The 27,282-nt window shown below is 50.3% G+C and overlaps 1 protein-coding gene across 1 annotated transcript; it reads left to right on the forward strand.

The window, feature by feature from the left end:
* The first annotated feature begins 18,075 nt into the window (after positions 1 to 18,075).
* AMZ1 (archaelysin family metallopeptidase 1) lies at positions 18,076 to 26,727 on the forward strand. The gene is made up of 6 exons (XM_040592159.1): positions 18,076 to 18,577; positions 19,218 to 19,385; positions 20,264 to 20,392; positions 20,735 to 20,898; positions 22,238 to 22,414; positions 26,087 to 26,727. Exons 1-6 carry the CDS (start codon positions 18,274 to 18,276, stop codon positions 26,654 to 26,656), a joined length of 1,512 nt encoding a protein of 503 aa, XP_040448093.1. The 5' UTR covers positions 18,076 to 18,273; the 3' UTR covers positions 26,657 to 26,727.
* The last annotated feature ends 555 nt before the right edge of the window (positions 26,728 to 27,282 follow it).

Raw genomic sequence — 27,282 nt, forward strand, 5'->3', positions numbered from 1 at the left:
ACCGCTTTAACCCTGCCAGACCTCGGCTCGCGTCAGACGCACTTCTCCACAGACAGGACAGATCTTGTCTCTAGCCCGGCACGCCAGCACACAGGGAAGTGGAAGGGCTTGCTTTCAAAGAAGCTGTGTGTCTGCCTGAGCAAGGTGGAACAAAGCTGGTGATGCACAGCATTTTGAGTACCTGCAAACACACATCATGGGTACACGTAACACATCCTCAGATGGAAGGGGAAACAAGTAGTCCACATCAAAAGTCCTTGCAATGCTACAGGTGCAATTACACAACTGTTCCAGTTAAAGCAAAAAGAAATTAAAACCAGCATTTCTATCTGTAATATCAATGTCAAGTCTCTGCTTAGAGCACAGCAGCTTAATGTGCTTATTTACTGTAAACACGTAACAGCTGCGAGGGCGCCTTTCCCATGGCTGCCTCCCAAAGCAACCCACCCAAACCAAGCTTGTTCGGCAGTTGCAGGGTTGTTAAACTCCGTGCAAGGGCAGGAAGCTGCTGCCTGGGGCAGAGGTGCCCCCGCTCCTCTGGGGGACACAGCCCGATGAGACCAGATCAGGTGTAAAGTAAAATCACAGCCTGAACCAGCTCCTGTAGAGCGTTAGGGCTCGAACCATGGCAGGGCAGCCCCTCTCCAGGGCGAGACAGGTGGGGATTGCCCTTAACCGCTAGATACACCTTCAGATCTTCACTTCTCCCATTTCATTATCTCTTGGTCCTCATGTTTCCCATCTCCACTGACACCATGTTCCCTGAGCTTTCAGGCTGGGTCAGTTGAAGGGGGCAGGGGGCTCGCACTGCTGTCTGTAGGGACATCCAGGTTTGCCTGGCTGGTGTGTGTCCCCCACCACCGCGCCCAGAGCTTTGGCCTCAGACCAGCTCCTGGGCTGAGCTGTGACCAGCAGGAAGGAGCGGCAGAACCAGGTCTGGCAGATGGCGAAGCCAGGCTGTCCCTCTTGAAACACGGCCTAGTCCACCCAAGCCAGTTCCAAAATAAACCCTTATTAAGCCGCATTAGCCATCGGACCTGAAATAATTCTGATTTAACCCTTGTATAGGCTGGGCAGGAGCACAGGTGAGCCCTGGAGCCCATTGCCCTCAAAACCAAACACCTTTGATGGGACTGATCTCGTGATTACAACGCTCCTTATGTGCCAACATCCAAAAAGCTGCAGTTAAAATACAAATGGCAATGGTTGCTAAGTGACAGCATCCGCACAGGCTTGTCACAGCCAGGGGACCAACAGCCGCAGCTGCACAGCAATCCTGTCTCATCCATGTAGCTGACGATAAAAACACTTTTCCTTACTGTCTAGTAACCTTAACTTTGACCTGTCAGAATATTTTATGCTTTAGGTTCTGACAAAAAGGCTCGCAAAAACAAAGCTACAGCCTCCACTGAAAACACTAGAAGTGAGTTTGATTAAAGGTATCTATAATATCGCTTGCTCTTTAAACATATTTTCGTCCCAGTGAAGTCGTGTATAAACAACAACACAGCTTTCTTGGCTAAACAGTCTATTTCTGAAAAACAGGCGGTAGTTTCCGTAAGGGTCGTTTGAAAAAACAAAATCAACAAAACTTCCCCTGTCAGCTTCTAAAGTGAACCAGCGGGCTGTGTTCAACACCAGAGATATCAAGGAAAGATGTTAACTTTTTCAGAGCTGCAAACAACATACATCCTTATAAATACAGTATCTTTAATATTACATAAAGCAATGGTCGAGTTGTTAAAGAGTCTGGGATCCAGCAAGGCACGAAGGGTCACTTGCTCCGGTGAAAACAGCAATGAGACGGGGTGGGAGGACCGTAACAGGTACTTAAGCATCACTTTGCCTGGGAGGAGCACTGCAAACCCCTAACGCAGAGAGACCCTAATTAGCACAACTGGCAGCTTGATGCATCTGAGGAAGATACATTTTTAAGAAAAGAGGGGGGAAAAAAAAAAGAGCATTGCAACAGGCTGTATACAATAGCTTGCTCACCCCGTGTGCTCTCACATGCTGCAGAAAAAACTGTTTGATGCCATGCTGGTAGCGGAAACGATGGGACAGATCTGTCAGCATCCTGTGAGCAGATCAGAAGTGACCAGGAAAAGCCACCACCCGGCTGCCAGATAGAGCAAGAAAAGCACAAACAGGCGTGCACAGCTTGGCAGACACACTGGCCGTAGCATGCTCACAAGAGCTGCACGGGCACATCCAGGCACCCCAACACGAGGGACCAGCTTTGGCTGCTGACGCAGCACATCGTGGCGTGACATATCCCGCCAGAGTGCCTATGACCACATTAAGCCGCAGTTCTCAGCGACTACTGAAGCTAATTATGCCCTTTCCTAATGAATTCTTTTTCGGCTCCATCCACAGAAGCCTCGGTTTCCAGTGCCAGGAGTAACAGCCCTGCGCCGGCCGACAGCTCTGACACACACGAGTCGCCAGAGCAGTCAAAGCTCATCCACGTGGATAAAGCCAGCTTGACTGTTGCCTTTGGTCACTGTCTCCATGTCAGCATCCTAAACACTTCTATTTTTGCACATTGTGCCAGTGTAAAATGTGATTTCCACCCCCCCTCTATATTTTATCATATTTTTATTATATTGATATGTGCAGCCCTGCCTGGCACCCAGTTCTGCAGCATCTCAGCCCAAGGAGTATCATGCTGATGACAGTGAACACTGTAGGGCTGGGTGGTCATTTGAACATCTGGTGTTCTCAGAACATTTATTAGCCTTACAGATCCCTTGATTATATAAACACAGCACTTTCCCTAGCTGTTCTTATTCCTCAGATTGCTTGGCCACAGCCAAGAAGACGAGCATGTCTCATACCAGCATTAAACCCCTGTGTCGCTGCTCTCTGAATCCCGCAGCACAGGGTGAATGTTGCCGTGCAGACAAAGGTCTGACTTTTCAGCAGCATTAAACGAGCCAGCTCAAAGGTGTAGCACACCGTCTGGCTGGCTGGATGAAAGGCACGTACACTGCGTACGCCGCAGTGCTGGCGGGCAGACAGCTCAACCTCACTGTTACTACAGACCGGGCATCATAGAGGAGAGAAAAGAAAAAAAAGAAAAGGAAAAAAAAAAAAAAAAAAAAAAAAAAAAGAGAAATATCTCCTGTCACCCTAATTCCTGTTGAGAGCTTCTGCCCCACAGGGATCAGCCTTGCCTTCCTCCCTAGTTTGGAAGCATCTTCTCCACCCTTTATTTATTACAGCAAGATCAAAGATCCATCTCCATGGAAACATCTGAGCTCAAAGAGTTTCTGCACTACGGCTTTACATCCTGCACGTAGGTTTTGGCACTGTTTGTGAAACAGAAGCTTTGAGATGATCAGCATTCAGGTCTGTACAGAAACGGTTTGATTAGTCACAATCGATAACGCGAGCAGCGTGCACACATGTATAACCGGGGCACGGGCTGCCGCGCAGAGCTGCCGCCACGTTATGGCATCTGTGGTCCATGCAGAACCGAGGCATCCCGTGCCCCAGCTCCTACGGCTTCCAGGCTCTTTCCCTCGTGTCCAGAGCAGATGAGGGACACCAACACTTGTGTTCTTCACTAGCTAGCACCCCAGCACTTTGTCCCTGCAGCTGAAGTCTGGTAGGACTTCCAGCAGATGTAGAGACCAGAGGGCAGAGCCACCAGGGCCCCTTACTGCCCGCTCTGCATCCCAAGGGAGCGGCTGCAGAGCTGCCTGGGCTCTCCCGATGCAGACGGCAAGCGGCCCCACACCCAGCCCAGCAGATTTCATCAATTCTGCATTCCAGCCCTTACCCCTGGGCCAGCAGCCGCTGGGGCACTGGTGCTGGGGCACTCCAGTGACTTCCCTCCCAGTAGCACTGAGCTCCCATTCCTTCAGCACACTCCTACAACTAATTCCCAAGAAGGGAATGGGGAGGGGGGATAAAAAACTAAACCAGCCACAGGTTACAATATTTTAGTTCCCCGCACAGCTCACCGCATGGCCACACAGACTGTGGAACTGTTGTACCGGGGGCAGGAGCGCCCAGCCATGGGAAAACCCTTCAAACCGCCACCGCAGCTGCTGCCGACACAAAGTGGATGCGGAGCTGCAGGAAATCCGGATTCAGCTTAAACCTCTTATGAAGAAAAGCCAGGAGAAAAAGGGGTGAAACAGAACGGGCTTGCAAGACTCACATTTTCACAGGCACACCCTGAGAAGGGCGAGCAGGGAGCACGTGGAGATGCGTTAGCAGAGCTGACAGCACCGACCGAGAGCATCAGCCAGCGCCGGGGGCAGGAGGACGCCCCATCTCACAGCGCTGCTAGGCGCAGATCCTGCTCCCAGGGAACTCAGACCCCATCTCACTACTGTCTGTGGCAGCGGTGAGCCCTGAGCTGCCTGTATGCAGGCAGAATGTGATTTTTATAATCATATTAAAGAATTTCAGAATAGCAACTGTGCCGACAGCAATCCAGCTGCCAGCGTTTAGCCTTATCCTAGGGCACAAGCAGAATACGCCAGCCATGAATTAATACCGCATAAGCTGCACCATGCTGAGTTTCATAGCTTAATTATAAGGAGAAAGCAATAATCAAGGGATCTGTAAGGCTAATAAATGTTCTGAGAACACCAAATGTGACACAAGAGCCACAGCCAGTGCGACAGGACATGAATGTACTTTAAAAGCACATTAATCACACACCGTGTATTAATTTGCAGCTGGTTTCCAGTGACAGCACTTGGCCTTTTGCCACCTTCGCAGAATCACTGGGTGCAAGCAGAGCATCACCTAGCCCAGAGCAGCGCAGGCTGTAGGCTACCCATGAGCAAAAAAAAAAAAAAAAAAAAAAAGCCAAAAAAAGTGTCAAAAAAGTCACAGCCATGCATCAGTCCAACAAGACACAGATATTAGCTCTGACTTAAAACTCTGCAGCTCTGTGACTCTCCATGCCTTACACCTGAGCTGGGTTTAGGGCTCACACCTGTGTCAGCATTTGGAGGTTGCTGGGTCACGCCGGTGCCCACCAGGCTGCACAGTCACCTGGCGAGGACAGCGCAAGGAGAGTATCAGGCCCCTGGCAAATTCTCCAGTCATCTCTGTAGCGAAATACTTGAAAGCACTTCTGTTTCTCTTTGCCTCCAACTATCGCTCCTCTCCATCTCCTATTCCGTCTCACTGCAGCTTTTTAATTATGCAGACAGCTCGTTGCGGGGCTTCGCCTCTCGTTCACAGCCTTCCGTTCTGCTGTGCGGAGCACATCTTTCTACAGCTCCGAGAAGATCATTGCCCATGTGAAACGTGATGTCTCTGTGTCTCTGTCTTAGGGAAAACTCTGATAAACCTTAAAATGCAGATGCCACCAAGAACCCTTCCACCTGCCCTGTCACACACTGATCCCCGGATTCCTGTAGACCAAGACGCAGGATGTGACCCAGCCCTATAGTGGTCACTGATATCGGCAAGATACTCCTTGGACTGAGATGCTGCAGGGCTGGGTGCCAGGCAGGGCTACACGTATCAAAACTTGAAATGCTCCCAACTATCTACTTCTGCCCAATAAGTCATTGCATCAGAGACAGTTCCCTTACTGCAGACATCTCATCCTTGAGCCCTCTACAAAAGGCAGCACTTGGCAGTTCTCTGCCCAAAGATCTATTGTCAAACCAAAGCATTTAAAAAGAAATACCTGTCCTTCTTCTCTTACTAATAATCCCAAATTTAACTATGTCCTACTTAACACCTCCTCTGAAACCAGGAAGCGAGATGCTATTTCTGCTGGCCTCAATAGGTGGACCCTGCTGAATCCCAGGGAACACACAGAGCAGATATCAGGCTGAGTTTAAATCCTGGGATGGATTGCTCAGGCAGCAGCCTCATTGCTCCTAAAGCCTAATTGGGAGCCAAGAGGAAGCAAGCACAAAAACAAAACAAACAAAGAATTAAGAAACACTTTGTACATTGCCCAGATCTTCTACATCAGGCCAAATTTGTACACCCAAGTTGCATTCTCTTTGCTGTAAAAATATATATCTGCCCCCTCTTCTGCCTCTGCGACCATATGGGGGCCTGAAATCACGCTTCCTCATGGGAATGAATCATGGAGCATCCACACTGACTTCCTACAGAGAGACTTCAAACACGAAATCAGTGGTAAAAAGGGAAGACGACCCTCCATATGGGCACAGCTTGGGATAAAACAAATTTTCCTTAGACTGGCATGAGACAGATTTGGACCACCAGCTACTGCCTAGCTCTGTGGGCTGACAGCCTCTTCTCCAAAGCCTTTAACACCAGTAAAAAGTCTCACTCTGAATAAACCCCTAGTATTAGAAGCAGCCCAGGACGCACATGGAAGCACGATCTAGGAACTTATTTGCAAATAAATGGCTCCCTTTCATTCCCCCGCAGATGTTCTGCCCAGTGTTTTCATCTTCGCTCCATAGCTGTTCCCTTTCTCCCTCTCTTATCTTTTCCTCCAGCATCAGCTGGTGGCAGCAGACTGGCTCGCTAACCAAAGAAGGGCTGGGCTCGTTTTGTTTCTTAAAGTCTGTGGCACTACAGGAACCCCCGCCAAACACTTATTTTCATTAATGTTCCTCCCCAAGCCTGCCAACACAGCCTGGACCGTGCCAGGACACAGCAGAGAGGGGCAATTGGGCTGGTCCAGTGTGTTTCCAGATGGAGCACGAGCACCGCTTTAGGGATGCTGATGTCTCCACTCCATCACCTACCAGAAGGTGCCTGCTGCTCTCCTCTCCCACTGCCTCCAGCTGAGGGAGGGAAGCTGTCCACCGCTGCCGATCTGAGCTGCTTCACTTGGATTTCCTTGGGTGAATCCTGGGGAAATTGGAGCACCACCCGCCCACCGCTGTTCACTGATGCCTCCAGGAGGTTCATCCATAGGGCTCTCTGGGGAAGGGTGATGGACAGGGCACAGGGCAGCATCCCAGGGCACGTCCTGGCACGCAGGCGGGGGTGGCCTGGGCAGCGTCCAGAGTGGCAGCTGGGCGAGGGGGGGGGGGGGGCTTTCCAGGGCACCAGCACAATACGCCGCATTTTTAGGGTATCAAGTAGAAGAGACAAGGAGCATTTCTAGTCCCTTTCACACCCTCTGTGTACGCAGAGAGCCAAAACAACAGATTTCGGTGAGGAAGCACAAAGCTCCTGCAGTCCTGTCTTCCTCAGACTCACCTGTTCAAGGTGAAATTCTGCTTTAATAATTCCTCATCCCCTTTAATAATTCCTCTTCAGACCCTCTGCCTACCTGAAACATGCCACCACATCTTCAGCTTGCAGAGGGAGCAAACCTGTCCCCAGACAGGCCCATGCTGCACCCTCCCAGTAACTCCCAGAGGGTAACTCTCAATCTCCACTGCAAACCAGTCAGTCCTGTTTCTCCTCTTCCTTTCCATTGCCATTAATATGTCGCAGATCTCACTTCTTGGTTTCTGTGCCCGTTACTCCCAAAAAATATTGTAGCCACCTCGTTTTCGTAGAAGTGGTATCATGAGACTAAATCCTTATATTTTTTTGTGTGTGCATTCCCTAATTCCCCTCCTTTTGCACAGCACAGTCCAAAGATGAGACTAATGTAATTGCATTAGGACCAACAGCAAAGTGGCTGCTCGTAGCTCTGCACTGCTGCCCAAACAGGGGTCAATGCTTTGTGGCTGACCAGCAGAGAGACAACAAGAGCCCAACACACATGGCTTTCTCCAGACTGCTATAAATACCCAAACTTTAAGAAACTTTGCTCCTGTGCATTTATGCTTTGTAATGGCAGCACAAACTCAAATGAAGTGGCATCCTGGTCCCTTCTACAACACTGCCTCGTGTTTACAAAGGTGCAGAAATAACACCCTGACATTTGAATAGCCAGAACTCCAATAACAGGGGAATATTTTGCACCTGCAGTGAGCAGTTCGCTTTCTGAAAAATAACTGCACTGATATTCAGAGCATAACCCCACCAGGAGCGAGCCCCCGCAAAAACCCTGGTCAAACTGAAAGGGCAAGCAAAGTTGGAAAATGCATCTGGGAGTCAGAAGCAAAATTATTTGCCCCAGTCACACCGCAGGTCAGCAGCAGAACCAAAGAGGCCCCGGCTGCCAGCACAGAGCTCACTCACCATCAGCCTAGGGACACTGACTGATGCTGCCTGGGGGTCACCTACCTCCAGCCAGGCACCCAGCAGCCTCACATCAGCAAACAAACATCAGTGACAAACACAGAGAGGCCCAACACAGGTCTGCACCAACCCCCCCACCCCTGACAGGCTGGGTCTCAGCAACCCCCTGGCCACCTTGGCTCAGCTGCTGTTCAAAGGGAACAGCCCGGTGCAGCATCACCACAGCTATCCAGGACGGATTTAGAAACTTACACCAAGAGCAGAGTCTTCGTTTCCCAAAGGCCAGGTGGGACCACACAGTCACCTTACCTCCTCAGAGCAGAGACTTCTGCATTTCATCCCACCCCAGCTCTGCTGAACCCAAGAACACGTGCTTGGCTGAAGCCCATCGGGGGAAAGGCATCTTACTTTGATTAGAAAACACTACCATGTGGAAAGACTTTCCCTCTCCCCAGTAATTTGTTCTAGCAGCTAATCAACCTCATTCTTAAAAAGTTAACACCTATTTCCTCATTTCAATGTGTCTGGCTTCAACCTGCAGCTGTGGGCTTGGGCCATGTCTCTTCTCTCTGGCTTAAACAGCTCTTGGGTACCTGCCTGGTTTCCTTGTGGAGCTGTTTATGTATCGCTATACAATTTTCTTCAGCTAAAACAACCACAGTTGCTTAAAATCCAGTCTTAGGCATCACTTTGGGAATGTTTTCATTCTGCTTCCCCCTGAGGACGTGCTGCTCCATGAAGTTTCCTGCAGTCACCTACCCCAGACACGCGCCTCTATTTTACATCCTTCTACACGGAGGCAATGGATCGTGGCCTCTCTGGGAAACGCAGCTTGGCATAACCAATTGAGTTCAGAAGCAGCATAATGATTGCTGCTGCTCACTGCAGATAAAGGCCGCTTGTGGCAAGCACCACGTCTCTGCTGTGACCAGCTTTAATCACAGCTGAGCTAAAGCGGAGGGCAGCCATCCCAGGGCTCTTCCACTCCCTCCCCAGCCTTAGTCCCTCTGATTCACTCACATCTGCCCTCTCCAACTCCTGGCTGTCATCTCACCCTATTTTTGACCACCTCCTTCTCCCTTTTCCCCTCCCATCGTATTGATGGTCTCTTCATAAAACCACTAGCCTCCTAAAAAGTCAAAGAGTGACTGTGTGGGTGTTTCCTCATCACTGGCTCTGCCCCTGGTCTCCATCACCCTCACTGTAACCTCCTGCCCAGCTCCTCCTGGGTCTGCCCAGGATAAACGCATCGATAAATGCATCATTATGAGTGCATTTAATAGCAACACCAGTCCTGTTTACCTTGCTGGTCAGTCAGTGGTCTGGCCACTAAGCCAAATATTAATTATTAAGTTTAAGTGCAATAGGTTTCTTAGGGGAAAAAAAAAAAAAAAAAAAAAAAAAAAAAGCATTTTGGATCACGCTGTATTGGGACAGTATTTTTGTCTGGTTTTAGCTCAAGGCTTCCTCCAGGCAGGAGCCAGCTCTCTGAGGCTTGTGTGGTTCTGAACATGTTGATGGTGTACTATGAGCAACTTGCAAATAGCTAATTTAAGTTAATTAATGCAAATAAACTCTAATTACAAGCAGCAACCAGTTAAAACTGCACAGAGGGCATCTCTTGCACTTGGGGTAGCAGCCGAAGTGGAGGATGATGCCATTGCAAGGCTTCGGACTCCCTCTTGCCCTCCCCCCACCTGACCCTCAGGAAAGTTTCCCACAAAGGGGCTTCACGAGCAGCCGACGCTGCTGGGATAAGCTGCTGCTTCATCTCTTGGCCTATGACAGCAGCAAATTAGGGCAATTTTTCCCCAGCGATGCTGTCAGTGCCTTAAGAGTGATGCAGGTCTCGGGGGCGGCAGGCTGCGGCACACAGCGAGGGTCTTGTCCTGGTGCTCACTGACCCCACTGCACGTGGGCATCTGTGGCCACCTCGGCTCCGGCAGGACATTTCTGCCCGCCCTTGCAAGGCACTCGGCTGCGCTGGGTGTGGGGACAGCACGGGGGCTGCCAGGACCACTACAGCTCCTGAGGCTGTAAACTATATATTTTTTCCTAATTTCAGCTTATGTCACTTAGGGACATGCTTGGGTCCCAGCCAGGGTATTCCTGGTTCCTTCCATCTAGGGATGGCAGAACTGAGGGATCAAAGCACTGAAGGGATCAAAACATGAAAGCTGGAATGAATGAAGAGATGAGAAACGGAGATGCACTCCTTTAAGATGATTAACCTTTCCGAGAGCAGATAATGTTCCCAAATTAAAGGACATCATGGGACACAGAGACGCATCCAGGTCATGTGGGAGAGATGAATGAAGAATCAAGGCAAATGCAGACGCGGCTCCCATGGAGGAGATGGCATCGGTCGCCGGCATCACAGTATGTAACCAGCGCTGTGGTCCCCAGGCACCCACGCGTCGCGATTGCTGGTGGCGAGCAGAGACGACGGGGCCGGTGGCCGCCGGGTGCTGTCACCTCGCCCAGCCCCGGGCTCGGTCGGCACCGCGCCGCCCCCCGCCGGGTCTGACGGCTCTCGCCGCTCTCCCAGGCTCCAGCCAGCCGGGCGGGATCTGCCACTGTCACCAGCCTGCGACCCTCCCCGGACACCTCCCCCCCCGCCCCCCCCCAGACTGCGGAGCCGCCCCCGCCCCCCCCAGGGCGCCCCCGGCGGTTGCCCCGCGCATCGGCGGGAGGCGGCTCCCGGCGGAGGGGCTGAGCCCCCCCCTTTGCTCCCCCTTTTTCTTCCTCCTCCTCCTCCTCCTCCTCCTCCTTCTGCCGCCGCTGCCGGGCTCCGCTCCGCCTCGCCAGCCCCGCGCCGGGTGCCCCGGCCCTGCCGCACCTCCCCGGCTCCGCAGCCCCGGCCCGGCGGGCGGTGAGTCCTGCCCCGCTCCCCGGGGGCTGGGGGCGCGGGGGCCGCCCCCCGCGGCGGGAGGGCACAGCCCGGCGCGGCGGGGAGGGGAGGGGGGCGGCCGGCGGCGGGGGACGGGGGGAGCCCCCCCGGCGGGGCAGCGCAGGCTCGGGGCATCTCCGCGGGTGACGGGCAGCGCTGCCCGGGTGATGGGGGCCGCGCTCGGGGCGTCCTCCCCCGGGGGGGTGGCGGGTCACGCGTAGGGCTGCACCGTCGCCGGGGGCGGGGGTCCGAGCCCGGGGCATCCCCCGGCGGGGGGCGGGGGGCCGCGCTCGGACCGCTCTCCTGGAGTGCCGGGTCCCTCCCTGGTGCAGCCTCCCGGGGGTCTGGGGTGCCGGCGCCGTGCCCGATGCGCCGTGCCGGGGTGCTGGGGGCCGTGGTCCTTCCCCACGCAGCAGCCACCCGCCGCGGGGGGCAGCAGCATCTGCCCCTTCTCCAAACCAGCGGGCCCGGGGGGCCCGGGTGTCCCCGGCGCGGGACCCGCTCCTGCAGCGTTTCCAGAACATGCCTCTCCCCCAGGAACCCTCCGGGCTGGCACAGCTGGCTGGTGGCCAGGGCACCACTTGGCCACTGAAGGATCTTGGGGTTGGGGTCTGTTGCTGTCCCCCCCGAGCCATGCTGTCTTTGTGGCCACAGCACTACCCTGGACCCCCGACTCCCTCCTCCTCGGCTATAAAATGCACATAAACATCCCCACCTGGCAGCACCACCTAACAAGCACTTGATGCCTTGGGAGGAGGCACAGCGTTACAGGGCATTTACACCGCCTGATGAACCACTTCTGTGCTCCAGGGAGTACCTACCACAGCCATACCTGTTCGGGGGTTCATCTGTATGGAAAACGCAGCTTCTTTCCTGGCGAATGCTGGGCTTGTCTCGCAGAAACCATTTAGCCTGTCTAGACAACTACGATAAAGAGCAAAGTGCCCGGAGCTGTGAATGAGGAGAGCACGGGCATCTCTGCAGTGTGGGGTTTGTTGTACAGCTCTGGTGGGTGTTGCTCCGTCCTTTTGGGTCTTTGGCTACTAAATGCGCAGCAACCGGCTAGTAGATTGTAGAGGTTTGTTTTGTGTCAGAGTAAGGGAAGAAGAACGCAGCCAGCCGATCGCCACACATATGCACGGGGGAAGCACCGCAGAGACTTTAACCAGACTAAACTGAACACAGAAAACACTGAAAATTATGCATAAATGGGAGAGGAGGGGAAAAGCATATATCATATACTGTCAGCTTACTTCCTGGAGTGTAGCACAGAGGAGCTCATGAATGTTTGTATGACGCTTAGAGAACCTCAAATAGACGGCACTAAGGAAAAGGTAGCATTATGTATGAGCACAGAATAAATAACATCCTGAGAACAGAAGACTGAAACTAGGGATAATGTATGCCCTTAATACATATTCAAATGAAGAAAAGTATATGGCAGAAAGCAGGCTTTAATGCAAAACAAAACTAAGGGGAAAGTGGATGTGTAGGTGTTCTTAAACACTTAAGAACACTTAAACATACTTAAACAAGAACAGATGGAAGCATCTGTCTCCAGCTTAAGTATTTAATGACATTTATAAATCTAGTATTTAATCCTGCAAACTTTTCTGCATACAAGTTGTACATCTGACTTGTCCAACAGTCCAAGTAAATTAGTGAGGAAGATTTGTGTGAGGACAAACTTCCAGGACTGAGCCTTGTGGCACTAACGTTCCAACATGACGGGTAGATTCTCCTCCCAGTAAGCGCATGTGTGGACCCCTGAAGGTTTCCACAGCACCAGGAATGACTCTTTTTGAGAGGGACCTCAAAAACCATCTGGTTTTGAGTCACAAACATGTTCTACAGACATTACACACAACTGTTACCGGGACTTGGCAGTACACAGGGCCAAAAGGTTTTATCTAACTTTATAGTCTGGCACAGACACAGGTCTGACTCTGTTTTGTGGCCATTTAATGCACAGTGAACAGAAGATGCTACGGCTCCTTGTGGGTCCAAGCATGGGGATGATCAGGGCCAGGGTGTACTTTCTCTGGGAGCAGAGGAGATGGATTCTGAGAAGCGCAGAGCATCTTGAAGTGCCCCCCCAGCCCCTGAGCGTTGCCACATTTCAGGTCTGACCCTGGCGAAAGAGGTTTGCTCTGAGCCCAGCAGCTGGGCTTCTCCAGCAGGCAAAGCCTGGCTCTGTGCAGGGGGCTGCGTTGGGGTCCTCGAGGAAGGAGCTGCACTAGTGAGAATTTTCTTTGGACCAGAATTAAATGCCCTCACACACCTGTGTCCTCCCTCTGTCCCATCCCACTGGACTTTTTTACCCACTGGGAGTTCAGCTTCTCAGTCAGGAAAAATCTCTTTCTGTACATGTCAACGAATAAATTGAGAAAATTGCTTTCGGGCTGTCATCTGTGTGATACTGGCAAGGAGAGACTGCTCCTAGAGTAGCAGGAGCAGGCACCAACTGCAAGTCTCAGGAAAAGAGCTATTAAGCAACTAGGGCATGTGTTGATAATTAGTTAACGCTTGTTATGTTTGCTCTGGGCTCTTCATGTCTGTTGACTGGATATGAATTTTCTGCACTATCGCTGCTTGTTTACGGTACAGCACCTAACTTGGGCAATTAATCACTTTTAAGAGACTCTGCTAATGTCCCTCTGACATCCAAAGAGCCCAGTTAAGTGACTCTGCCTCTAAATACTGCACAAAGGCTGAGGGGGGAAGGAAACAGAATGAGTCTCCTTCTGTGCATCTGCAGCCTGCAGTGCGTGTATGCTTTGAGAGAGTCAGAGTTAGAAGTTACTTACAAGTTGACTTATAAAATAAACAACTTTAGAATAACCAGCTTAATATATATATATAAATACAATCTGTTCAACGCAAGGGCCAAATTCCATATAATACCAAACAAATCCATTATGTAGTGAGTGCCTTTCTTTGGACCTGTACAACATGGATTTTCTGCACACAAGCCCATTTCTATCTTGTTGAAATATCCCAAATGAACTTGCACTGTGTGATACCTACCGCCTTGGCTTTTGAGAATGACACTGTTACTGTCAGCCCCAGACATATCTATCCAAGAAAGCAATGTCAATATAATAAAGAATAAATGACATATCTGAAAATTACAAAAAGAATAATTCATAGGTAATTTTCAATTACAGAGAATAATTTATAGGTGCCTGATTTGCAAAGAGAATAATTTATGAGTAACCTCAATTGCATATAAAGCACATTTACAGGTTACTGTGAGAAAGGGAATATACTGACTGCTCAACTTTCACGTGCTGAGACTGGGTTTTGGGGGCATTTCTGGTGAAAACACCCACCATGAGAAAAAAAATGCATCAAATTCCATAGTAAAAAGATTTGTGTAATATGTCCAGTCTGATCTGAAACCTTTGTATGTTACCAAAAGCCAGAGTTATGGCCAGTGTTGTCCTCGGAGTTCCTGCCTCACATCACACGCCACAAGCAGAGAAGCCACAGCTGGGTTCCTACAACCCCACTGCTGGAAAAGGCTGTCCCAGCCACGGACAAGGGGCCAAGTGCCAAAACCTGTGGGCTATGGGTGTCTCCACTGCACTGCACGGATGTGGTGATGGATAATATGAAAGATATGAATACGAGAAACGAGAGGGAAGTCTCCATAAACTGGATTAGGACTCCCCGCGCAGGCTGGCCCCCTGTTAGGGACCCTGCAGGCATCAGGAGGGCACAAGCTCATGTTTCACGCTGCGCGGATGGGTATCGCTCCTTCATATGATCCAATACGGGTGGTCCTGGGTTGGGAAGAATTACAAGGTTGGCAGATGGCTGCAAGGTGGAATGACAAAATGCAGTTTAGGAATAGGATGTTTTTTTCTAATGGTAAAAGTAGAGAATGACACGTGAGTGGATGTAGTGAGTGTGTCCAGCTGCAGCAGATCTTTACATTATTATTTTCCTTAAAGCATTTCCTCAGGTGAAACAACAGGTTATTGGCCTTTTAAATAAAAATATTTACTTTCTCCTCCTCAGGACCTGCTAGTCAAGTCCTATGGCTTGTCATTAAACAAGAGGCCGAATTAACCACTTTTTACTTTAAAGACATGTCGTCTCCTTCCTATATACCTGAAGGGCAGAAGGATGCATTGGTGCTTCCACTTCCCTACCACCTCAGCATCTTAAAAACCAAGGGGAAAAAAAGATATCAACGCTCAAGTGCCATTGCCCCCTGGAGCACTGCATCAGGGAGTTACACAAGGCACCCTCAACACAAAAGCCAAAAATTACAAAGCCCTTTTGCACTACTACAGTTAATGAAACTCTATATTCGTAGAGTAGATCAAACACAAATAACATCTACGATAGTTAATGTTGTAAAACGGCCTCTTTTTTAAACTGCTAGAGCTGTTCATAAAATTTTTCTGAAGCATGAATTTTCTCCAGTGAAGTATTTTAGAAAAGCTTGTTGAAGAGAAGTAATTGTGTTGGATTTGAGGGGCGTAAAGGGCTGCTGCTGTTCTGTTGGAAGCCAAACCAGACCCGCCAGGAGAAGGAGGCACGCGGCGCTCCAGACTGGGCGTCGCAAGTGAATTCCTGTGCTTCAGCTTTCAGACCGCTAAAGGGTAATCATGGACATCCTTGGACACAGTGGACATCACAAAACACCCATGGTTACAGATGGGACTGTCTGGAGCAGGGTGAATGTCCCTTTTTAGGAAGCCTTGGGAAACAATGTATATCCCATAGCTTTGGGTTCACACCATATTCCATGCGAGAGCCTGGGGGAACACATGCCCAAAGACTGTGTGCTCATTGTATTTGCTGTTGCATACATCCACTCTGTGCTGCTTCCCATTTAGAAGAGAAAAATCCATTCATTTTCTAACCAGCTCCTCCTCCCCCAGACCCACACTCCATTTATTGCCAGGAAGCACAAAGGAAAGTGGCTCAGGCTTCCCAGAAATCTTCTTTGACGAGCTCACTCTCAGCCTGGACCAAGTGCAAAGTCTCTCCTTGATTTCCCTGGGAGCAGCAGGCAGCCAGTACCTCGCAGGACCACATCCTGCAGGACCATGATTTTAACATTGCTAATTGTTTCCTAGTGAACGTTCTGCACGTGACCAGAAAAACAATGTTTGTATTTCCAGTTTGTGCAGAACAAGTGAAACGTTGGCCCTAGGAAAACCCAAATCTTCACCCCAGCCCAAGGCAAAACGCCTGATGACCTGGCGGGGTTGGACTCTCTGTTCATCCTGCCAAATCTGTAATCCAGTCAGAAGCGTAGAGATGTGGGAGACAAAATGCAGAACAATTTCACACGAACTCTTGTTGCTGCCTGTAAAAACCAGCTGAAGCAATTTGGACATGTTTTGGGCAATAAGAAGAGGTGGCCGAGAAAGCATCACAGATTTTATTTCTAAACTTTCATTGGATGAGGGCCCTTGTACCACTCCAGAGCCCACCATGCCATCTGCTGTCAGCCTTTAATGCTAGCGCAATACAGAGCTTGCAAAAATAAAGCTGCTTACCCTCTCCCTCTCCTAGGCTATACACCCTTGGTGCCAAAAAAGCTCAGAAAACCCCAGTCTTTTGTAAGGCCAGCTTATACATACATACAGCTCCCCAAGGGTTGGATGTAAAGAAATCCAGTGTTAATTTAATGGACTGCCACCTTTCTCCTAGGGTGAAACTACCAGAGCCTTCTCTGCGTAAACTGAGGAAAGCTTTTGGCTCATGTTGGTACTATTCTTTAAATATTGAATGTTCTTGTTATACTGCTGCCCTCAAGGGCCACTGAATGGCACTTACCTGCCAGAGCCAGGCTGCAGAGAAACTTAAATTATAGACTTAACCAGTTCCTCCTAAAAATATTTTACCTCTTTTTTTTTTTTCTCTTTTTTTCTTTTTTTTTTCTGTGATTGAATGATGATGTTAGAATGGTGATGGTCAGCAGCTGATACATTTATCCACCCAGAAAGCTTGTCTGGTTTCTTTTAAGTTAGCATTAACTTGCCTAATAGAAGTTCATACTTATTCCTAGAAACCCCGTGCTTTTATAAACCTGTGTATTTGTCATTCTGCCGTACACAGGTGGAGCACTTACCTGTGGTAGGCAACTTTGTCCAAAGGACTGCTTCAAAATGCTCCCAGTTTGACTTGGCATGGTCTCCTTACAAAAAAAGAATCTTTGGAGAAATCCAGATGTGGGTTAGCCATAGGGGTTATACTTTGTTTCCTCTTTTTTCTCCCTTTTCCCAAGAGGTCTACTGGAACCTCCGTAAGTGCATACACTGCAGTGGGGAATAGGTGCTTGACTTCTGCAGCTTTGGAAAACGCTGGCCTGAGAAAGAACCCTGGAGAGGGTATTTCTGGGATGCTCCAAATGAATTTCTTCCTGCTGCAGGATTTCATTTGCTCTTTATTTACCACTTCACATCATTACTGGTGCTCTTGATGCTAACATGGTGTGACATGAAGTTATTCACAAGGTGACATGATGGCAGCGGGCCTGTGCACATCTTGCTAGAGGGGCAGCACCAGCAAACCCCAGTGTCACACACCAAGTCCCACCTGTGGATCAGGCTGGGCGAACCCTCCCACATCTTGCAGCCTGACAACAGCACTGTGAGCTGGCAGAGGGCCCAGCTCAGTACCTAAGAGTGAGGATTAAAAGCTGTTAAGAGGAAGTTGTCAACAGCGAACAGCTGCTTTCACTGGTGTCAGGGAAGTCAGAAGTTTAGGCTACTGATAGATAACTAAAAGCCAAGATCTACCTCTTCTTTCCTGCCATGGACCTATGCCTTCAAGAAGCCCCAGGGAGTGTGGTTTAGCCCAAGCAAGCAGGCGCACACCACCTTTCAGCATCATGAGGGCCAGTGCAGCCAGTTGCACAACACACCGAGGTATTTCCCGTGTTCTTGGGACTTCAGGGTAGAACAATAACAACAAAAAAAATCTCACTATTTATTTGATTTAATACAGACATCTGGTAGCAATAATGGGGCTATGCATTCTTGAGCACCATCTACTGGTACATTGTCCATAAACCAGTGACATACGTGCAGACGTAGAGCACCCTATACCAGCTACTCTCATGTAAATGCATAGGGCTCCTGGCCAGCACTACGTACAGCATTTATAAGCTCCCAATCAAACCTTGCAGCTGGGATCTTGGGGCAAACTCCTTTGAAAGCAAAGCGTGAGAAGGTTTCCAGGCCCCTCGTGAGGTCACACGCCCATGGTTGTATCCCCTCCTGCAGGCAGTGCCACAGCTGGCGGGTCCCTCCACGATGCTGCAGTGCAAACACGCTCAGGAATTCAGCTTCGGGCCCCGGGCTCTGAAGGACGCGCTGATCTCCACCAACCCAGCCCTGCAGGAGCTCTACGCCAAAGCTTTCTCCAGGGCGGAGAAGCTGTTCCTCTCGGAAGCCTACAACCCGCAGAGAACACTCTTCTGCACACTGCTCATCCGGACAGCTTTTGACTGGCTCCTCAGCCACCCTGATGCCCCTGAGGACTTTGAGACATTCTATCACGCCATGCTAAGGAGGAAGCAGAACTTCTATCGGAAGCATATTTACCTGCAACCTATAGGTAATGTGGGCATCTTCACTGAGCCACCTGGAAAGATGCAGGAGGGAGGTGGGTGGTGCTGAATGCTATTAACATGCTCTTCTAATGACTAACCTGCAAAATGCAATTGCTGTAGCAAAAATAAATGTAATACCAAAGGCTCTGATGTGCTCCCAGTCTAGAGTCACAAGCCACGATGACAACCATCAGTAGACCTGCCTTGTAAATGGTATGTGTGCTCCTGGGTGAGGCTTGCTGTGAATATATGTGTGCATACATATAAAACAATATATGTAAAACAATGCTGGCTAAAACAGCATTTCAAGAGCTCCATCCCTGATGGTTCATTAAAAACAGCCACCCTTTCCCACATTAATCTTTCTGCATGACTTAAAGAGGAGACAACCTTCCTAGCACACTGCTCTGCTAACGACACAGCATGCTAATGCCTCGAGCTGGCTCTCAGAAAGAGCCCCCTCCTCTCCTCCATATCTGTGTATAACCACTTAGAGACGCCTGCCACATCCCAGAGTAAGCAATTAATTTCAGAATGAACCAGGCTTCCTCCTCCCCAGCTGCTGTGGCCAACCCCACAGAACCCCTTCAGACCTTCGGGTTCACCCTGGCTTTAAGGAACTGATAACAGAGCTTCTCTTCTCAGACTTAATCGATGGGCCTGCCGGGCTCTCGCTGCTGGATTCCCTCCAGAGCTGCGTTGAGTCTTTCTTCCTGGGACTCCGTGTGAAGTGCCTTCCCTCCATCCCCATCTCTTCCATTCACTGCTGCTATCGCCACAGCCGGGACTCAGACAGGGTGCAGCTTCATGCAGGTAAGGACCTGGGATGGGGAGCCTGTAGAGACACCAGCTTGGCAGGAGGGCACGAGCCCTCCCTTTGGAAACGTCTGAAATAGCCCTTCATTGCCTGAGCAGGGAGGGGATGAGGAAGGGAGTGAAAAGGGAGAAATCCTGTTCCCATGGAAAACCCAGAGCACTGGGGCTGGAAACAGGAACAAAAAAACAAAGTGACTTTCATCACCTTTTCCTCTGCTGTTTGTATTTTTCAGTGCTGTTAGTTTAGGTCCAGCTCTGCAAAGCGATCGGCCCAGCTCCGCGGGAAGGCACTGTTTATTTGGTGTAGTCTGCTTTCTCCCATCTCTTGTCCAGAGCCAAAGTAAATTACTGGCTGGCTGGCACAGGTGGGGAACTCACCGGCCTTTCATGTTAGGAAATTGGGTTCAAGTGTCACGCAGCTCCCCAGGGAAATGGGTTTGTCAGCTGCCAAACTCGCGCTGCACGAATATCCATCTGGGACAAGCTGTTTGCAGGTACCACAGGCAGCACGTGCTCGGCACAGACCCAAGGCTGCAGCTATGCGGCTGCTCTGGCTCAGGTCTGAAATGCCTGTAGGGGAATTCTTCTACTTCTAGGTGCTTATTTCCAGGGGTTAGTACAGAATTCACCTACATCTCTGCCCTTAGCTCTGCTTTGTTTTAACTCTGTGCTCAGCCCCACTTCCAAAGTCAGGTCTGTGTGTACTCTTATTTGAACGGTCGGGCTACACAGCCGTGATTCTCCATCCAAGATGCTGAATCCAGCAGCTCTGCCCACCTGTGGCTTGGATTACATACTCCTCCCCACAGTTCTGTCTCTTGCATGCCTTCCAGGGATGCTTCATTTTAATCAACATCTCTCTTGTATTTGTCCAGATGGGGTCCTGAATTTCTTGAAGAACAACAAGCCCATGGATGCCCTGTGTGTCCTTGGACTCACTCTGCTGGACCTTTACCCATGTGAGACCTGGAGCTTCACATTCAGCAAATTCCTGCCAGGACAAGGTAGGGTTGGTGTCCCATGATCTCCTAGCACAGCATGTGAATAAGGCAGCACTGTACCCAAAAGCCTTCCCTGGGAGACTGGAATAGCCAAATCTTATCCTTAACATTTTATTCACTTCCTGAGGAGAGGAACTAGGTTTTCCCAATTTAAAATTAGGGGAGTCAGGGCTCCTGACCTGGACAAAGGTAACTGAGGTGCTACAAACCTTTTGGGAAGTGGGTCTTATCACAGCCTGTGTGCTCGATGGGGCTGTGCTACAACAGCTTTCTTGTCATGCTGCCTAAGGTGAGAGACAGTTGTAAGAGAGCTGATGCCTAACTTGTATGCACCTCTCTTCACAGAAGTGGGAGTCTGCAGCTTTGCCAGATTTTCTGGGGATTTCCCCCAGGCTGGCTGCAGCAGCTTGAACCCACTCACACAGAAGGAACGGTTGTGCGAAGTCAGCAAGGAAAGCAGAGAGCGGACACTGCCGTTCAGCGCCCAAGAGATGGTCCAATGCTGTAAGGTAGGGCCAGCAATCTCCTGCACCCCGTAGTTCTTGCCATGTGGGGTTAAATATTTCAGGCCTGGGCATAACCCATGTCTCAGCCCAGTGAAGCAGGCATGAGGCTCTGCTCCCAGAAGATGCAGACAATCACAGCCAGGTCCACGCACTTAAAGCAGTCCTAAAGAGCTGGTATTTCAGTGCACCACACAGACAGCTCTTACTCCCCTTGCTGCAGGAGCAAACCATAGCATCAGCTGTATAGGGAGGCTACAGGACTTGCCTTACGTCAGGGAGCAACCCTGAGACAAAGACTGCCCAGCTCCCAGGCTCTTGTTTGTCAGGCGATGCATGTGCAGTAGGATCTGATAGCCGGTAGGGTGTATGGAGGTTAATCAGAACATCTAGCGTGCTGTGTGTTAACTAATGGATGGCTGGGGAGGGGTGACTGTGTCTTCCTCAGACACTGGTATCCGTAAGGGCAGAGGATCACTTGCCAGACCTGCTTACATGGATGGATGAGAAAAATACCTTAGAGTTTGCACGTACATTATATACAGATGCCCTTAAACCCCATTCATCTCCAACACATCCTCTTCACGAGTGCTGTCCTCCCTGATGCCAGGATCTCCCCTGTACCCCCGTGTCAGCTCTGCTTCCAGTGTTTCTCCTAAAGCTGGCCCGGGCAGAGCAGCTGCACCAACGCCTTTGATGCCATTTCTCCCTGCATCCCCTGGTATCTGCTCAGGTTTTTCTAGTGTGAGGTCTCTTCCTGTAGCAATTTCAGGTGATGTTAGGTGGCAATGGGAGGAGGGGGGGGAATCCTCCATTCTCAGTCTTTTCATGGTTGCCAATTCCCAAAGCAGTCATGCTTGGCCAGCTGACTCCAGCTTGGATTTTGCTTTGGCACAAATATCAAGAGCGTCTGCTCTGGTAGGACACAGATCTATTATTGCCAATAGCTTCTTACAGATTTCTCACACGGATCGTGCTGCTCTTTTCAGACCCCAGAGGGACTTAAAACACAGAGACACAGACACCCCCCCCCCCCACCCCCCCCCCCCCCCTACTGCTCTGGACTTGTTATCTACAGGGTCTTCCCACAGCTGCTTCTAAACAACACATCCACGCTTCCTCCTCCACCACCATACAAATGTGGATGTTGGGTTACCTGGGAAGAGGGGAGCCACGTTCTCCTTTCATCTTGGGAAAGCCTGGGCTGGAGCACTGGCAGGGCTGAGCAACAAGTCAGTTATAGACTGTTGGGGAGCAGGGGAGCTGGAACAGCAGAGAAGGAAGAAGAGGGGGCAGTGGAAGCAGGAATGACCATGCACTGCTGTGATTCTTGCTTTCCTGAAAGGTGACCTGCCACGAGATCTGCCACCTGATGGGGCTGGGGACCTGCCGCTGGCTGCAGTGCATCATGCAGGGCGCGCTGAGCCTGGACGAAGCCCTGCTGCGGCCTCTGGAGCCATGTCCCATCTGCCTTCGGAAACTGCAGCATGTTGTGGGCTTCAAACTCGTTGAGCGCTACAGGGTGAGAGACAGACCTGCCAGCCCTCCCTGGGGCCAGGGGACATAGCAGGGAGAAGAGCGGCTCACTCCAAACCACAGCGTTCGTTACACGGGCGCGTCAAAGGCAGATGCTTGCAGTGCGAGGTGCCGAGAAAGCAAGGTTACACCTCACAGGGGTGGGTGCTGTACACACAGTCCGTGACTAACGTAGCACTTCATGTCAGCTCTAGGGCTTTTGGCTGTTCACAACAAGGGATGGCGCAGCAGTCCGGCCACGTTTTGCTGCTCCTGACAATGAAGTGGGGAGGGCAGGCAGGTTTCATGCCAGAGCGGCAGCGAGCACAGCCATTCCCACATCTGTGCCCTTTCCTATGTGCCACCACAGTTTTCTGGCTCTCAGGGGCTGCTAGTGACAGGGAGAAAATACTAAGTGCATACTTTGCTGCAGTTCCTCTGTTTAAAAGTATGAGAAAAGATCCCAAATTATTACCCTCTAATAAGTGGAGGGTCCCAGACTCATCTTTTTTCTCTTCTCTCCCATCTGTAAAACTGCTAACACCACATTTAGACAACACCAAAAATAGTGCTAAGGTGCCCTTAGCTCTAGAAAGGGTTTTCTACCTCTGCTGTCTAAAAAGCAGGATTTGGTAGCCAAACGGCTGGTAGAACAGAAATAATGTCATCGTTCTCACTTGGCACTCTGTCTTTTCCCTGATTATAATTTCTGTCTGACACACATCGTGTTCAGAGACAGGATTTTCCATAGCTGCCTATTTTAAAGTCTGTGGGTTATATTTGTAACAAGATATGTGCAGAATGAGAATGGGGATGCCTCTAGTTTCATTCAGCTTGGAATGAGACACACGGAAACATGGCAAAGGACTTGGGGGAACTCAAATTTGTGTGGTTTTGCTGCTTGCCTGTGTGTCTGCGGCAGTGTTAGACCTGCCTCTGACTCCATGGCTGTTTGGTCCCTGCTTCTAAGAGGTGCTAAAATTGCCCAGGCTACCAGAGGAATAAAATCTGGTTTATTTAAACACCCAGCCTGTTAGCATCCCCCTATTTCTTTCTAGAAGAGAACTGCCATCAGCATTAAGCTTTTCTAGAAACATTTTTGCCTTTACACCTGCAGCAAATACTGTAATTGGCTTAGCATCCCCTGGTGACAGTGAACACAAACCTTAAGAAAGGATACACTTGCCAAATAGCACATCTGCTTCCCTGACAAGGAAAAGCTCATCTAGATATAGTACAAGCTGGTATAAAAGAGTTGTGATAATCTCTTTAAGAGGCTTTGCTATAGCATTGAGAGGAAATATAAATGCCAGAGATGAATTAAATAGTTAAGGAACCTGACAGAAGAGAGCATAAAGCATTTGGAGACAATGTCAGAGAGCAAAGTTACTTGTTAAGCATGTTTTGAGAGGTCGTGGCTGGCCAAGCCCAAATCTGAGGTCACATTTCCCTTTGGAAAACTAGCCCGGATCCCCACCTGCCACATAACAGCCCCAGACGCTCATCATAAACACAGGAAATGCCAGACATAAAGCTGTTCCTCGCCAGGAGCAGGTAACGCTGCTGATGTCTGCGCCTGAGACACGGTGATGTGCAGAGGAGCATGTGGGACAGGAAACCAGTCCTTACACAGGAGGAAGAGCCCCTCAGTTTATTTATCTGAGTTGCAGTCAGAAACACTCTATTTTTTCATCACATTTACTTATTCCAACGTGAGTCATCTTGAAAACTGAAAGCAAACCCATTCTCATGGTGTTTCCCCACCACAGCCAACATTTCCACCTGCTGCTTCTGCAGCATCCCAGGCTGTTCTGCACATGGCACCTGGGTCAGTGTGCAGCGGCCACATTGCAGAAGAAAACCGTGCTCGAGCTGCTCTGAGAGGCTGGGTTAGCTACACCCTCACCATGGTGTCAATCGCAGCGTGTGCTCTCGGGCGCAGTGTGGCTGCCTTGCTGCTGGGGATGACAGCGCTGCCACGGCAGAGGGGGTTGAAAAACTTCCAGGGCCAAACCTGGAGCCTTTTGATGGGTCAGACAACAGGTTTCATTCTTAGTGACTTACCTGGGGTTGAGCATCCACTTCAAATGCTCTTGCCTGCAGGTAATCCAAACCCATGAAGGGGTTAATTCATTTCTAGTTAATTAGGGGAACACAAAAAGAGGCTGTAGCCCTGCAAACCTTTCCCAAATTCAAATCAATAAACCACTCAAAGGATGACAGACAGGAAAGATCTTGGGGCTTTGGTAGTGATCTTGAGTTGCTCATCCCCTCCTTTCACCTTACCTAATCCAAGTGTACTGTTTGCACATCCTTACCTCCACAGCTTTTTCTCTTCTCGGGAACTAGGTTAAGTAGCAGTTGTGATTCCTTCCCAGTTTCACTGCTCCTGGGAATTTTAAGAGACATAATATCATGGGCTGGTTGCAGCTTTCAAATAGCTTTGCTGTCCCCTTCCCTAGCCCAGCTCCTATTGCAGCTTCTGGTGCCGCCTTTGTTTTTTAAACGGGGAGGGGAGGGCTACTGGAGGTGGGATGAGGCAGGAAAAAATTGTCCCTTTACATTTTTTCTTGCCCCAGAGGAAGGGGGCAGGGTGGATTAACTTAGCTGAAAGAGTCCATTTTATTCTTGTATGAAATTCTTCCCTGAGGCTTCATGAGCAGACTGAAATGAGAAGCAGGGCCGATTTCTCCCACCCACTCAATTTGAGCTCTTTATCCTTTCTGTCACTTGCCTGAAGAGAGAGCAGTAGGGGAGGGAAGGGGGAGGGAGCAGCGGCAGAACGGAGCTTGGTGGGGCCGTGGGGCTGGAGACGTGCCCGCTGCTCCAAGGCACAGCTCACCCCACGCGCGGACCCAGCGCAGCCACATCGCAGGTTCATGCTCTGTCACCGCCGTTTCCTAAAGCAACCGCAGGGCTTTGCAAAGGTATCAGCTAGGAGCTGCAAAAAGTAAAAAGAAAGAAATAGGCCACAAGGGTGTGAAAAAGCTGAAAAACACACCAAACACCCCCCCCAGACACCCCCCCAACACGTGCCAACAAGGCAGACAAGGAGATCACCTTTTATCCAGGGATGACTGGAGCATTGCGATTCATTCCCCAAAGCATAAGAAATAAATGTGCCAGAAGCAATCCGTTACATGGTAGCACTTAATATTTAAAAAGGAAATTGTCTCAGACATTTTCCTTTCATGAATTCTTTCCTGGAGCCCAGCCTTCCCACTTGTGCATTTCATCTCGAGAGGGTAAGAGCTATTCTTAGGAATAAAATGCACGTTACCCCAGGAGTTAACACCACTATGAAACAAAATTCTTCACTGCTATCTCAGGAGCTTTTACAATGACACAGCTTCCTCCAGAGAGGCACTAGTTTGGCTCTCATGGAGATCACCCCCACACACCAGGGAGAGGGTTTGTGCTGTTTTCTCCTGCCATCCTCAAGAACAGGGCAGACACAGCCCACATATGACTGCAGGCAGCTCTGCCACAGACACAGACTCCAAAAACACAGGACAAGAGAAAGCCCCTGCTCCACAAGGTAGCCATGAGCTGTCTGAACCCATCTGCTGGAGAGAGGACCATAGCACCTGTAGCTGAGGCACCCAAGACAAACATTGGGCAAGGTGTACCTGCTTTCTCTCACTCCCTAAAACAAACCTTTTTTCCCCTCTCATCGCAGAAGCTCTATGCTTGGACACAGACGGTGTTGTCCACATGGCCAAGACAGGAGTCAGCAGACCTGTCCACCTCGGAGGACATCCTTCCCTTCAGCTCAGACTCTGGGATGTGCTGCGAGAACGACTCCGAGGCGGTGACCTCCTTGTCCGAGCCGCTGACGCCAGACGCTTGCAGCCAGGCCCTGTCCCTCGGCCAGGAGCTGGAACAGGACGAGCGCTCGTGTTCGCCGGCCGAGGGGCACAGCCAGCCCCAGCTCACCGGGCCCCCCAAGTGCACAGATGTCATTAAAGATTACGAGCTGTGGCTGGAGATGTGCATCGCTGCCCTAGAGAGGAACGTCTCCGAGGAGGAGCTGGCTCAAGTAGACCAGACCGTGGATGCCCTGGCTAAGTGGGAAATGTTTACGGGACAACTGCCCGCTATGAGGAAGGCCCTACCCTTCGCTAGGGACAACACCGGGCTACGGAAAGTTCTCGGAGACAAATTTTCCTCCTTGCGGAGGAAACTGAGTTCCAGAAAACTGTCCAAAGGGGAATCATCCCCTCATCGCTGGCGGTGGGAGGAAAACTAGGCTGGGTCTGCCTTGGGTTGGGCCAGCTTTGCTCCCATAGCTTTGGTTACATTACTGCCCTGCTTCTGACCTTTCTCACCACAACTGCCCACAGGAATAAAAGGTGTTTCTTTTTCTGAGATTGCTAGATTATTTTTGATGTGATCAGTTCTTCTCTGAGGCTTTTTCCTGTGCTGGTCTAAGAGGCAGTGCTACTCCAAACTCACACCAAGTCCTATGTAGGCGCTTGTATTTTCTTGCCATAGTTCATTCGGTCTAAAGTCAGCTGGGAAGAGGTCCCTGCTAAACACTGAACATGTTCACAGAGAAGCTAAATATGTTCACACAGAAGCTTGGGTCATCTGAACGCACAGATGTACATTAAACCAGGGCAGCTCTCCCCTGCGCAGAGCTCCCCGCTGCTCAGCATTTCAGCCTGAAGCACAGATGATACTCTTCCCTCTCCTCTCCCCCCATACCAAATGTTCATCTCCGTTCTGGTGGCTGCCCCATCAGCTGGAGGTTGTGCTGAGGGCAGGAGTGCAACTGAGGCTGACAGACACACTAGGAGTAGTGGGGGAGACAGCAGGCACAGAGTCAGCGAGTAAAGCAGAAAGAACCCTGGCAGCTCCTCTGCCATAAAGAAC

The sequence above is a fragment of the Falco naumanni genome, chromosome 4 (genome assembly GCF_017639655.2).
Source record: "Falco naumanni isolate bFalNau1 chromosome 4, bFalNau1.pat, whole genome shotgun sequence".
Taxonomy (NCBI): domain Eukaryota; kingdom Metazoa; phylum Chordata; class Aves; order Falconiformes; family Falconidae; genus Falco; species Falco naumanni.